The 13,854-nt window shown below is 58.7% G+C and overlaps 1 protein-coding gene across 1 annotated transcript in view; it reads right to left on the bottom strand.

The window, feature by feature from the left end:
• Positions 1 to 13,854, bottom strand: part of LOC134429428 (low affinity immunoglobulin gamma Fc region receptor III-B-like) — a gene marked incomplete at its 3' end in the record, with an annotated part of 135,223 nt that overhangs the window by 66,781 nt on the left and 54,588 nt on the right. The window contains 1 exon segment of the mRNA XM_063176588.1: positions 10,163 to 10,432. Within this exon segment, the coding sequence (XP_063032658.1) occupies positions 10,163 to 10,432 (270 nt within the window).

Below are 13,854 nucleotides of genomic sequence, written 5' to 3'. Positions count from 1 at the left end.
TCCCAGAGAGAATGTTTGTGTCCTGCATGCGCACACTAGAAGAGAGGGAAAAGGGGCTGCTCATGAGTGGCTGGGAAACAGGGGTGTCACAGCAGGAGCAGGGAGTGCCCCGGCAGGGGAATTCAGGGCAGGCTGGAGTGGATTTACCAGGGAATCAGACCCTGAGGCACACAGGGGCATTTCCACAGATTCCTGTGTACTGTCCCAAGGATGGACAGTGCCTCCCTTTCTCCCTTCCTCCATGGGAATTCAGTCAAGTTTCAGTGTGGGAATGAGAAAAATGGGGAGAGTTCCTAAATGTGGCCCCAATAAAAAGCTTTCTTTAAGGCTGGGTTACTGCCAAGCAGGCAGGGAACAATCCCATGGGGCTGTTGGACACTCAGGGAGATTCCACACTCTGTGTTATCCACAAGCAAACACTGCTGTGGGATGTACCAATGGGCTCCTAAAGGGAACAAGAAAGTCTCATTTTTTTGGGATTTGTTTTTGTGTATATTGTGCTAGATTGGTCAGGAAAGTAATGGATTCTCTAAACCAGAGCATTTTATACCTTGTCAGTTTTATTTTTGCTGAGTTTGTTCTTTATTGGGAAAATAATGGTGTGGGAAACATTTTTGCTTTTATTCTATGGATGTGTAATTTTGTGTCAAGCAATTGGGCATCCAATGTTTCATGGGATGGCTGACTCAGGAAATGAGGGGACCTTACCCAGGGGTGTGTGGGGCAGGAACACAGAGACTCCCAGGGCAGCTCTGGGGTGCCCTAGTCTGGGGACTGTGCTGGGCTCTGGGTCATCCCAAAATCTGAGGCATCCCATGAAGGAGCTGTGACCCCTGTGCCCACCCAGCTGCAGCCCATCCCTGGCACCCCCATTCTCCTGGGAACTAAACTTGGGACCCCCATTGCCTTGGTCTCTCCTCCCTGGGGACCCCCATGCCAGGACTGCCATTCCCCGCTACCACCATTGCCTTGATCCCATCCCATGGGCTGCTTGTTCCCCCAGAACCCCTATTCCCTAAGGTCCTCTTTTTCCCCCTGCACTCCCAACCCTGGCACCCACCTGCCATGACCCCAAATCCCTGGGGACCATGTTCCCACAGCACCCCCATCCCTGAATGTCCCCAGGCATGGAGAACACAATTCCCCTGGACCGCTATTCTCCTGGACACCCATCCTTGGTTCCCCTCGATCCCTGAGACCCCTACTCCTGGTTGCACCAACCCCAACCATGTCCCCTGACTATCCCAACATGTCCCCAGCCTGTACCCAGCTTGTGTCCACCCTGCCCCCACCAAGGGCCACCGTCACGTGGGGACGGACGTGACCTTGCTTCCTTCCTTTTCATCTGAAGAGCTGCCAGCCAGGGGAGCGGTGGCCACAGCAGCGAGTGACAGCCAGTGCACATGGCTGGGGACACCGGGATGGCCGGGAAGGTGGCGTTACTCCTGTGGGGTGAGTGCCTGGGGAACGGGCCTGACACCCCGGAGATAGGGAGGGGAGGGGGCACAGGGGGGCTGCAGGGTCCCCTGAAATCCCCAATGCCAGCAGAGCATGGAGACCAGTATGACCAGAGTTGTGGGGTGGCCGAAGAGCAACAGGAAGAGTGGAACCGAGATGTGAGGACAGGGAGAGGAGGATGGAGTTGTGAGGACAAGGATGGGGCAGAAGGAACCTTGGGGCTGGGGCAGCTGCGGGGACAGGGACAGGGACAGGCATGCAGGGGCAGGGACAAGGGGACAAGTACCATGTGTTTTTACCATGGGACAGGTGCCAATGGAATTGGACCATGGGCACAAGGCCATGGGTGTGTGGCTGTGGCGCTGGTTGGGATAACGTTTGTGAGCATGGGGAACCCGTGCCTTAGTATGGGTTGGCTGCTGTGTCCCTGTCCTTGAGACATCTGTGCCACACCAGTGCCCCCACTGAGACCTTTCAGGGGCAGCCCCCATGGCCAGGTTCCCCATGCTGCTGTCTCTGCAGTGCCACCCCCACTGAGCCCTGTCCCTTCTCCCTTCCAGCCCAGACCCTTGGCCTTGCTGGTGAGTCCTCGGGGGATGCCATGGCCCCACCCTGCTGTCCCCAGCCCTGCACTGGCCCTGGCAGGCTGGTGTCCCCTGTCACCCACAGGCACTCAGAACACCAAGATCCTCGTGGAGCCCCCCTGGAAACCACCTGTGCTGTGGGACCGGGTGACACTGACCTGCCATGGCTCAGGGACTGCCAGTGCCACCACCTGGAACAGGAATGGGAAGCGCTGGTGGGAACCAGGACTCGACCGCCTTACTGTCACCCTGAGTGGCACCTACACTTGTGACAGACCCGGCAGTGCGCTCAGCCCCCCTGTGAACATCTCAGATGGTGAGGGTGTTTGGGTGTCCCCAGCCTGGCACCCACGGGGACCCCGAGGGCCCTGGATGGGCACCACTCCATGGATCACCTCCTGGAGTTACCAGAGCCCGTCCCCTGCCCTGAGGACATTGCAGAGCTTCCCAGTGTGGGGAAAACCATGTGGGAACTGGGGTCCCCTGTGTGACCTAATGGGGGCGTCCCAGTGCCAAGAAGTGTGACAGGACCCCTCTGTCCCCCAGACTGGCTGGTGCTGCAGGTGCTGCTGGAGGGGGACACGGTGACACTGCGCTGCCGGGGCTGGCGAAAAAACCCAATCACCTCAATGTCCTTCTATCATGAGGAGAAGGAACTGCGGGTGGTCTCCAATGGGACTGAGCTGTCCCTGTCCCCTCCGCAGCTGAACCACAGCGGCCGCTACCACTGCAAGGGCTGGGTGAATCCCTGGTGGTGGCAGGAGTCAGCACCAGTGACAGTGACAGTTCAGGGTGAGCACCCCACACCCCCCACCCCGACACCCCCAGAGCCCCTCCTCAGGCACTCAGGATCATCAATCCCCCTCCCCTCTCCTGCCCTGAGCTGTTCCTGGTGCTGGAGGGTCCTCCCAACCCCTCTCAGTGGTCCCCGTCTTAATCTCAGCTGCCTCAGCACCCCCAGCCCCCTGCGGCCCCGAGCCCCCCTCCTGCGCGTGTTCTACTGGGATGGGCAGGTGGTGGGAGGCCTGCGGGGGTCCCCGCAGCTGCTGGTGCTCACCGTGTGGGTCTCCCCCTCAGGGAATTACAGCTGCCAGGTGCGCTCCGAGGGTGGGGCCGTGTGGAAGAACATCACCCGGCTCTACGTTGTGGTGTGCTGAGAGTGCAGGACTGGGCACAGAGACCTCCCACTGCCTCCTTGAGTGCCCTGCCTGGTCACATCCATGTCCCCCAGACACCTTTACCAGGTCCTGCCATCACTCCCTGTGTGCCCTCGCTCCTCCATGGTGTGACGCCATCCCGGACATCCCCACCACACCCATCCCCCGTTCACTATTATCCCATTCCTGGCTGCCAGCCCCTCCTTGTGGCATCAGCCCTGTCTGTGTCCCTGCAGTGCCTGTGGACAATGCCACAGTAACACCTGGTGTCCTGGAGGTGACACCGCCGGAAACTGCAACACACAGGGACACAGGTGGGGTCACACAGGGTCACCAGGGTGTGCAGGACCCCTGGGGTGATGGGTGACCCTGATGTGTCCCCCTCTGTTCTTGCAGTGGCTGCAGGGGTCGGAGGGGCCCTTTTGTTCCTGCTCCTGTTCATAGGGGTCATTGTGTCATGGCACCGGTGGCACCGTGTGGGTAGGTGACAATGAGAGGACAGGGATCATGGAGAGAGGTGGGAAGGCCCCCAGAGAAGGGGGGCCAAAGGGCAGCACCCACAGCCCCTGACTGGGGCAGGGCTCAGCCCCCAGTGACCATGGCTCAGAGACCTGTGGAGCTGTTGGAGGGTCCTGCAGGGATATTGGGGATTCTATCAGGGGTCCCCCTCCCTGCCGGGCTCGGGGTTCTGGGGATTCAGGGTGTTGGTGTAAGTGGGGTGGGTTAGGGATACTGGGGGGGCATCAGGGATACTCGGGTGCCTGGGGAGAATTGTGTGTCTGGTTGTGGTTCAGCATTCCCAAGGGTGGATGGGGGCCCCTGGGTCTCCAAAGTCACCCCTCCAGTTTTCCTTTGCAGATGCCAGGAAGCACCAGGAAAGGTGAGTGCAGCCTCCAGCCATGATACACCTTTTACCCAAACTCCCAGCACCTCCCATCCTTTTCCACACACCCCCTTATTCCCACAGGACCCACCCAGACCCCCTGGCATGCACAGTGGAGGATCCTCAGGCGACGTACACGGAGCTGCAAAGGCACCCATGGGAATGCAGCAACATCTATGACAATCTACACCAAAAGTTGTGATAGTCTGGGAAGCGGGAGGCACTGGATGACACTGGGGGTGCTCCCTCCATGGCTCCTGTGGTTGCCCATCCTTCCAAGGGAGGTGGTCATGGCTCAGGGGGAGGCTACACAGGGCACCCTGTGCTCCCCATTTCCTCTCCCGGTACCTGCAAGGGCTCCCCCATCCCTTTGCTCGTACCTGCAGGGGCTCCCCAGCCCCATCCAAGTGCCCAAGTACCCTCAGGGACTGCCCCATTCTCTCCCCACAGTGCTTGCAGTACACACAGGACTTCCCCATTCCCCCTCCCACTAGCCCAGTCCCATCCTGCTATAAAATGGGGAATTGGGGAGGATTCTTGCTGAAAGGTTTCTTGGATGAAAATGAAGCACAGACGTGGCAGTATTACATGAGAGAACTGTTTATTGAAAAAGGAGGGTAATGGTTCTTACCAAAGGGGAAGAGAAAGGAATAGAAAGGGAAAAGGATAGAGAGAGAAACAGAAGTCAGGGACAGCGTTACCACAAGAAGCCTGGGTGCTCTGTGGCCATCAGTTGGGCAGATGGGGTGTGTGTGCTGAAAGCCAGGGCGAGCCCACATGGCTTTTGTGAGTGGCTGGGCATGATTTCCAAGGACGGCACCTGCGTGTCTCTGGCATGGGCGAGTGATGGCTGCAGGCTGGCTGCTGCGGGCTGGCTGCGGGCTGGTGCTGTGGCACTGATGGCTCTGGGCTGGCTGCCGTGGGCTGGGGCTGTGGTGGGCAGGCGTAGCAGGCTCAGTGCTGTGGGCAGCACGGGAAACGCGGCAGAGGCGGCGGGTGTGTGCAGGCAGCATCTGCTCCATTGGGGAGCAATGAAGGAACGTCCGGGATGAGCAGGAATGAGCTGCCTCGGGGAAGCAGCAAAGCAGGGAAGAACAGATGCGGATAGGGAAGAAGGAACACCGGGAGGAAAAGGCGGTGGGTGGGGAGTGTCTGTGATATTTTTGCCGGATGACTGGGAGGAATGGTGCATCTGACTTCATCTTTTCAGAAGGTTAATTAAGTACTTTATTATACCATATTAGTCTATATTATATTCCATTACATCTAAACTGAATCTGCCAAGCACTCAGCTGCACTCCACTGCGCACAATCTCATGACTCAGCCCACAGTTTCCACACACACACACCTGGATTAAATTGGTCAGTGAATCAAAACACTCACACCAGAATACAATTAGCAATTCCCTTCAGGTAAACAATCTTCCACAATGCATTCCCTGTGTGAAAAACACAGGCGCAGAAAATGAGATGAGAATTGTTTGGAGTAGTCTTTGCTTCTCTCACTGCTTCTCCCAGGTTCAGAGAATGTGCATCCCACAGGGAAAGAGGGCCAAACTGACCCTCTGTGCAAGCCCCTGATCCCTGCAAGAAACCCAAAGCAAAACGCTCCTGTTGTGTCACAGTTATCTGCTTTTATTTGCAAAGGCTCCTCCCACAGCCTAATTTTCTGGGCATTTTTTCATAGATATTTTTTCTCGGGCATCTGTCCCACTAGCCAGTGGGGGTTACTCATAGCCTGACCAGCTTTCTCTTCCCTGATTGTCTGTTGTGTGAAGCCTCGCCTAGGACATGGTTCCCAGCACATGTACAACCAGAGAGTCATTTTTCACCTCAGATGTAGCATATGTTGAGACATAAATCAAAATCAGATTTGATCCTCTTAACCCCAGTGTGCCTAGTGGCTCTGCAATCCCCCTCCCAGTGCTCCCAATGAGACGGCTTACTGGTGCCCATCCCAGTTCCAAGGGGGCACAGGACCTGGTTCCCTGCTCCTGGGACAAAAATGCAGCTCTTTGGTTAAATTGGCAGAAATGGTGTTTCTCTGTTCAGCTCTGTCAAGGAAGCTGGACGAGGGGGGAACCTCCCTTGGAATGGAAAATACAATCCCCTTCTCTCTGAACTATTATAATTTTGAAATTATAGGGCTTTTTGGTAAAGATGTGGGAACAGGAATAACAGTTCTTTACTGGCATATATTGACAGAAACAAGTTAATGGAAGTTGACTTTTACTGGATATTATATGAATTGATATTACATTATTGATTATACTGTTGATTAAATACTGCGATGTTGTTCAGATAGTGAAAAGTATTGTGGAGTGGCTGATGTTGTTGTGGTGGCCATCCAAGGGTGGGGCCCAGCCATGGCCCAGTCCCACTGCACAGGGATGGCCATTGCCCAGCCCTGCTCTGGCCAGCCCCAAGTGGCAGCCAGCACCTGAGGGTCCCTCCTGCCCCCTTGGCTTTCATTCTGGCAGCTTAAGAGCTGCTGCGAAGGTGAGGATTCTGTGGGGGGAAAAAGGCCTGCCTGTGGTTTGCCCAGCCCTGCAAGAAGCACAAAACCCTAAGAGAGCCCAAGCAGTGGCTCTGTGAGGGCCTCTGATGGTTTTCAGAGCAGGGCTGGCTGGAAATCCTCCCCTGCAGGGGCAGCTGTGCAATAAACCAGTCCACAAATGCAGCAATTGATCATTTTGTCCCCTGCAGCAAAGGTCTGAGATAGCCCCAAAAGCCTTGCATATCCCGCAACAATCTGCTCAACAACCTGGCCGGGTCCCTGCTCCTTCCTGTCTCAAACCTGCAGCCCTTTAGAATGGCCTGGGAAGAATGTTTGGATTCTGGCCGTGGCTGCCAGACAAGAGGGAAAAGTGTGGAAATATGCATCTGTGGCTCTGTCTGCAGCTGTGGTGGGGCTGTGGGGAGTGATCCTGTGTGGATTCCAGGTTTCCCCAAAGCTTCTCCATCCCTGCTCTCCTCACCTAAGCGAGAGGGTGAGTGTTTGCAGGAATTGTGGTATAAAGCCACCAGAGGTGTGCTGTGGACCTGAGATGAGCCTGAGATCAGGCGCTGCCTTCCTTCCATTCAGGATCATGGAGAGCGCTCGTGGGTGTTGGGTAGGGCATGTGCCTGGCCCCGGGACACTGCTCCGCTGCCAGTGGGCACTGGGATCCAACCTGCTGCCTTGGCGGCTTCTGCCCACTGCCAGTGGTGGTGCCGGGACCGATTGGTGCCCAGGAGTTTGCAAAAGGAGCGATTTCCCCTCCTGCCTCCCGTCTGAGGCCGCCATGGCCCCTGAGGGGATGGAGCTGGACTGGGGCGCCCCCTGCTGGCTGGGAGTGCTCCCTGCAGCGCCCCCTGCTGGCCGGGAGTGCTCCCTGCAGCGCCCCCTTCTGGCCGCGGTTATAACTGCCACAAAAACCAACAGCGCTGAGCGGGAGGGAAATTTCTGGGTTTGTGTTTTTTGTTCTGTTCTGGTTTATCAATTTCCCAGGAAAGAGCTGGTATTCCTTTTCCTTCACTTTGGCCTGTAAGCCAGAACATATTTGAAATTAAAAAAAATTTGGAGATGGGTTTCTTTCCATTCTAGGATTTTTTCCCAGTTTCCTTTGCAGATAATTCTCATTTAAATGAGTGGCCAACTTCTGGGTTCCAGCGTGGAGGTGACAGTTACCCCATGAGCAGATAGGGTCAGGGACTTGGCTACCTCATGCTCTGCCTTTTAAGCCAGTTGTGTCACCAAGGGTCCTCTCCCCAGGTGGCACTTCTGGTCACCTGGCTACTCAGGAGCTGGCTTTGTCAAAGCGTCATGCTGTCCCCAGTGTGCCATGGTTGACAGATGATGGACAGACGGGGCCCTGTCTCACCAAAAGCAAAGCTTGACCGACCCCTGCCACACACAGCTGTTCCAAAATGTCTCTAGACTTCAAATTTTTCCTGTCTTTGGCACCTCACCCTCTGCCATGGCCTGATCCCAAATGCCCTGGGCAAATGGGAGGCTCAGGAACATCCTCAGGGCCTTTGTGACATCCTGGTGTGAGGAACATGGCAGAGGAGGGGTTTGGGACAGGGGACAAGAGAATCCAGAGCCTCCTGAAGGCCACTTTGGCCATCAGAGCAAGGAAGTTCCAGGACTCTGCCAGATTCCTCTGGTGGAGGAAACGTGATGCAGGGGAAGTGTTTGGGGATTGTTCTTTGTTGGTGGCTTTCCCTGGAAATCATTCATTGTGTGACAATTTGTCCTTGTTGCTGTTGCTGTTGGTTTTGTTCTTTCCTTACTGATTCAGGAATTGTCAGACTGTTGGGATCTTTGTGCCTCCATGGGGAGCGGTAGGGAAAGGGGCAGCAGCCCTTGGTTTTAGTGGCAACCCAGAACTGGAGAATCCCATTCCTAAAGCCCCACAAAGCTGAACAAACACCATCTCTGCCAGTTTAACCAAACAGCTGCATTTTGGACCAAATACAAAGGAAATGGGTCCAGTGTCCCCTGGCACTGGGAGGAGCCTGGGGAGCCATGGGTGTACTGGGAGAACTGGGAGGGGGAAAGGGGAGCACTGGGTGCCCTGTGCAGCGCCCCCTGACTTGTGGTCATCACCCCAGGCCGGATGGGCCACCACGGGAGCCATGGGATGGGGACTCCCAGTTTCCCATATTGTCACAGCACGTTCCCATGGATGTCACCAGTGTCCTGCAGTCGCCCATGTGGTCCTGGCAGCTCTGCGTGTGTCACCTGGGGGTCCTTGGGGGGGACAGTAAGAGACACCTGGCTTGGTGTGACACGCATGGGTGACATGTCCATGTCCCCACCCATCCCCCATACTCACCCCCTGAGCCCTCATGTCCAGCCCCTCCCCCACCTCCAGGGGATAAGGGGGTTCTGGGGGGCCCTGTGGAGATAGGGGGGGTCTGAGGAGTGTCTGGGGAGGGGGTCAGGCAGAGTCATGGCTGGAACTCCCCACTCTCCTGTCCTGGGATTTCCTGAGAGCTGCAAGAAAAAGAGGATGGGGTGATTATGGGGTCCCCTGGGCCCCAACCCCACCTGGGACCTTTAAATGCCCACTGGGGCCCTGAGCCCCCACCAGACACTGATTTCTACTGGACTGCCAGGCCCCTGCACCCCAAAGCACCCCTGAGGAGCCCCAAAACACCTGAGGCACCCAGGTACTCCAACCCCCTCCCCAGGAACCCTGAACCCCTGAGTACCCCTCAAGCCTCAAGGAACCCCAAGAATGGAATGCAGGGAAGCCTCCAAACTGCTTCAGGATCCCTGAAGAGCTCTCAGCATCCCTGCACAACTCTCCAACACCTCCCTAAAAGCCCCCAGGAGATCCCAGTGTCACCCCAATATTCCTCAAGGCCCTTCCTGGCACAGCCCAGGACCCTCTGAAAGGCCCCCAAAGCAAAGGTCACTGGGGGCTCAGCTTCCTCGAGCTCAGGGGCTTTGGGTGATGCCCCAAAGGCCCCCCCATTGTGTGGGGCTTCCCCCCAGTTCCTGTAGGACCTTGTCCCCCCCCATTTTCACCCACCCCGGCGGTGCCACCAGTGACAGCCCCCGATGACAGCCAGGAGCAGGAGCAGGAACAGGAGGGCCCTGCCGACATTCACAGCCACTGCTGGGGACAGAGGGGACACATTGGGGTCACTCTGAACTGCAGGAGTCCTGAACACCCTGGTGACCCTGTGTGACCCCACCTGTGACCCAGGGTGAGCCAGGTGTCACCTCCAGGGCCAGCTCTGGGCTGAGTGCCCGGAACACGCGGTGCCCGTCCTGTCCCAGCTGGTTGGTGGCCACGCACTGGTGGGTGCCCGAATGTCCCACATCGATGGCTCCGAGCTCCAGGAGGGGGACCATGGGCCACCTCCTGCCCATTGTGCAGCCAGGTGAAGGTGACAGGGGCTGAGCCCACCTGCACTGAGCAGCGCAGGGTCACGTTGTCACCTGCACACACCTGGTGTGGCAGCGGGCCAGGGGTGATGGTGGCATTGGCCACGGGCACTGCGGGGACAGAGACAGGGCTGGCACCTGGCGAGGTGGGATGGGGCGCTGTGGGTGGGGTCACCCCCAGCCCGAGGGTCCCACTCACCCAGGACGGTGTCATTCAGGGGGTCACTCTCGGCCACGCTGTTCCCGTCACTGACCCGGCACCAGTACTGGCTGCTGTCATTGTCCCCAGTGTGGCGCAGCTCCAGGTGGGGGCCGGTGCCCAGCAGTGTTCCCGAGCCCTCCCGGTGCCAGGAGAAGGACAGGGGACCTGTCCCTATGGCCACCTCACAGCTCAGCACCAGGCTGTCCCCGAGTGCCACCTGTCCCCCAGGGGGCTGCGCTGACAGGGACGCCCCCGAGGGCGGGACCCCTGCTGGAGAGTGGGACACCAGGGGACAGTGAGGGACCCGGGGGGGTGTCAAGGAGGGGCAGGGGAATTCCAGTGAGGGAGAGGGGGTGCAGAGATTGGGGGAGGGGGGCTTAGAAAGGAACCCCGAGAGATGATAAGGGGGTCAGGGAGGGAACACCTGGAGAGGGAGGTGGGCAACACCAGGAAGGGTACGGGGACCATGGGAGGGGAAGGTGAGACTTGGGCAATGTGCAGAGACCTCAGAGAGGGGTGGAGGGACCCAGAGATGGGGGAGGGGACCCAACGAAGGATGGAGGGAAACACAAGCCAGGAATGGGGGGAGCTTAGGAGAGGCCCGGGGCAGCGATGGCAGGACACAGAAAATGCACCAGGGAAGGATGAGGGTACCCGTGTACGGACTGGGGGTCCCGAGGAGAGACCCGAGAAAGGACGGGGGGCGGGCAGGGAGGGATCTGGAAAAGGTTGGGTGCCCCATAGCAGGCGTCAGGGAGGGCTGGAGGGTGCCAGGCAGTATAAGGGACCCGAGGCATCTGTGGGGGCTCCCCATGCCCATCCCCGCACTCACTGCACACCGTGACGCGGAGCCGGTTGCTGCTCTTCTGCACGGACCCCCTCTCGGAGTGCACCTCACAGCCATAATGCCCTGAGTGGGAGACCCTCACAGTGGGCAGCAGCATCTGCGGGGACCCCTGGGGGCCCCCCACCACCTGCCCATCCTGGTAGAACACGTACAGGAGGGGGGCTCGGGGCCGCAGGGGGCTGGGGGTGCTGAGGCAACTGAGAGTCAGGGGGGATCCCACGGTGAGCTTGGGGGGACCCTCCAGCACTGGGACCGAGAAGAGCTCTGGGAAGGAGAGGAGAGGTGAGGACTGTGAGTCTGAGGGCACTGGGAAGTGGCTTTGGGAGTGTCAAAATATTAAAGTTCCAGCCATGGGCGTGCTCACCATGCACTGTCACTGTCACTGGTGCTGACTGTGACTGCCAGAACCCCACCACGCCCTCACATCTGTAGCGGCCGCTGTGGTGCAGCTGCAGAGGTGAAAGGGACAGCTTGTTCCCCCTGAGAGACCCCCTGATTTCCTTCTCATCCCGGTAAAATCGCACCCTGGTGAGATGGTTTTCCTGCCGGCACCGGCAGCGCAGTGCCAAGGTGTCCCCCTCCAGCAGTGCCCGTGCTGGCACCTGCAGCACCAGCTGGTCTGTGGGACAGGAAGGTCGCATCTCACTGATGAGACTGGTCTGGGGTGGGTGCCCATAGCACTGGGGACATGTGGGTGCTCTGGGGTGCACTGGGATGCACTGGGATGTCCCTGTGTGCAGGGGTGTTACGAGGGGTGTTACGCCACCTAGGGAATGGAGCCCACCCTTACTGCTCTGGGGCCCCCATGATCATTAAAGGTCTCCCCTCACCATCTAAGACTGTCACGGGGGGGCTGTGCCCAGTGCCGGGTCTGTCACATGTGTAGGTGCCACTCTCGGTGACACTGAGGCGGTCCTGTCCCTCCTGCCACCAGCGCTGCCCATCCTTGTACCAGGTGGTGGCACCGGCAGTCCCCGAGCCCTGGCAGGTCAGTGTCACCCGGTCCCACAGCACCGCTGGCCTCCAGGGGGGCTCCACCAGGAGCTGGGTGGTCTGGGCACCTGTGGGAGACAGGGGACACCAGCCTGCCAGGGCCAGTGTGGGGCTGGGGACAGCGGGTTGGGGACGAGGCATCCCCTGAGGACTCACCAGCAAGGCCGAGGGTCTGTGCTGGAAGGGAGAAGGGACAGGGCTCAGTGGGGGTGTCACCATGGGGACAGAGGCACATGGGGTACAGGGTGTGGTGGCTGTCCCTGAACTGTCCCCGTGGGGACAGATGCTCTTGTGGGAAAGTGTGTGGGTGGTCCCCAAAAGTCTGGACAGGCAGGGGGACACGTCTGTGTCACAGCCACCCATGCACCACATCCATGTGGCACAGACACTTTGGGAACAGGGATGTCGAGGCCACCCCGGGCTCAGGCAGAACATGGGGACACTGAGAACACCCCGGGCACGAGGACACCATGGACAGAGCCCATGCTGGCCCAGGTCACCCCCACCAGCTCATGACCCCATCCCCGTGATCCCATCCCCATGGCCACATCCTCACGGTTCTTGTCCCTGCATCCCAGCTCCCTTGTCTCTATCCCTGCAGCTGCCTGAGCCCAAAGGTGCCAGTCCCCACATTCCTGTCCCCACATCCCCATCCCCAAATTCCTGCCCCCTCTTCCTGTACCCAAAGCCACCCTACATCCCCAGTCACACCAAGGTTCACTGTGGGTAACATGGACTGGCTCTGCTGGCCTTGGGGACCTCAGGGGACTCCACAGCCCCCGTGTGCCCCCTCCCTTCCCATTCCTGGGGTGTCAGGCCTGTGCCCTGGGCACTCACCCCACAGGAGCAGCGCCACCTTCCCGGCCATCCCGGTGTCCCCAGCCATGTGCACTGGCTGTCACTCGCTGCTGTGGCCACCGCTCCCCTGGGTGGCGGCTCTTCGGATGATGGGGAAGGAAGCGAGGTCAGGTCTTGACCTCATGCATAGCTGGCTCTTGGTGGGGGCAGGGTGGGAACAGGCTGGGGACACGTGTGGGTGGGACAAAATGGGTCATGGTGTTCCCAGGAGTTTGGAACTCGGTGGTTTTGGGGAGGCAGGAATGGGGTCACTGGTAAATGGGGTCCTGAGGAGGGGGAATATCCGGCAATGGGGTGCCATTGGAATGAGCGTCTCCATACCTGGGGGGACTCAGGGATGGGAGTCCCAGGGGAATGTGGGCTCCAAGGATTTGAGTTCATGGGATGGGAGAATGGTGGGTCCTAGGAAGATTTCAGGGGATGGAATGAACAGGAAGTGGTTCCTTGGGAATGTGGTGCTGGGCCATGGAGATCAAGGGAATGTCAGTGTTGGGATGGGGGCTGCAGAGAGAGTGGGACATAAGGAATGGAGGTCCCATGTTTCTGTTCCCAGGGGAATGGGGGGTGCCAGGGATGGGCAGTGGCTGGGTGAGCCCATGGGTTGCAGCTCCTTCCCTGGGTGCTTCAGATTTTGGGGTGACCCAGAGCCAGCTCCAACCCCACATGGTGCCGGTGTCCAGGGGGTCACCCCAGACAGATTCTGGGCTGCTCTGGGTCTGTGTCCCCCAGCCTCCAGTGATTTTTCCCTCTCTTTATTCCATTTCCATCATTTTGCCCCTCAATTTCACAAGCCCCCAGTTCGTGCCTTGATGGTCCTTGGTGGCACCTGGAGCAGGGAACAGGCTGGGGGAAGCCCAGGGTGGGGGAAGCAGGGGTGAGGGGTCTGCAGGGAGGGCTGGGGAGGCTGTGGGGGATGGGGGAGGGCAGCTTTTACCCCCCAACACTTTCAGTTTCTGTCTCCCGCAGAAGAAGGAAAAGGCCATTTGACACC

The sequence above is a fragment of the Melospiza melodia genome, chromosome 25, assembly GCF_035770615.1.
Source record: "Melospiza melodia melodia isolate bMelMel2 chromosome 25, bMelMel2.pri, whole genome shotgun sequence".
In the NCBI taxonomy this organism is placed as follows: domain Eukaryota; kingdom Metazoa; phylum Chordata; class Aves; order Passeriformes; family Passerellidae; genus Melospiza; species Melospiza melodia.
Note: the sequence above shows the minus strand (reverse complement) of the source record. Positions and strands in the feature narration are given on the sequence as shown.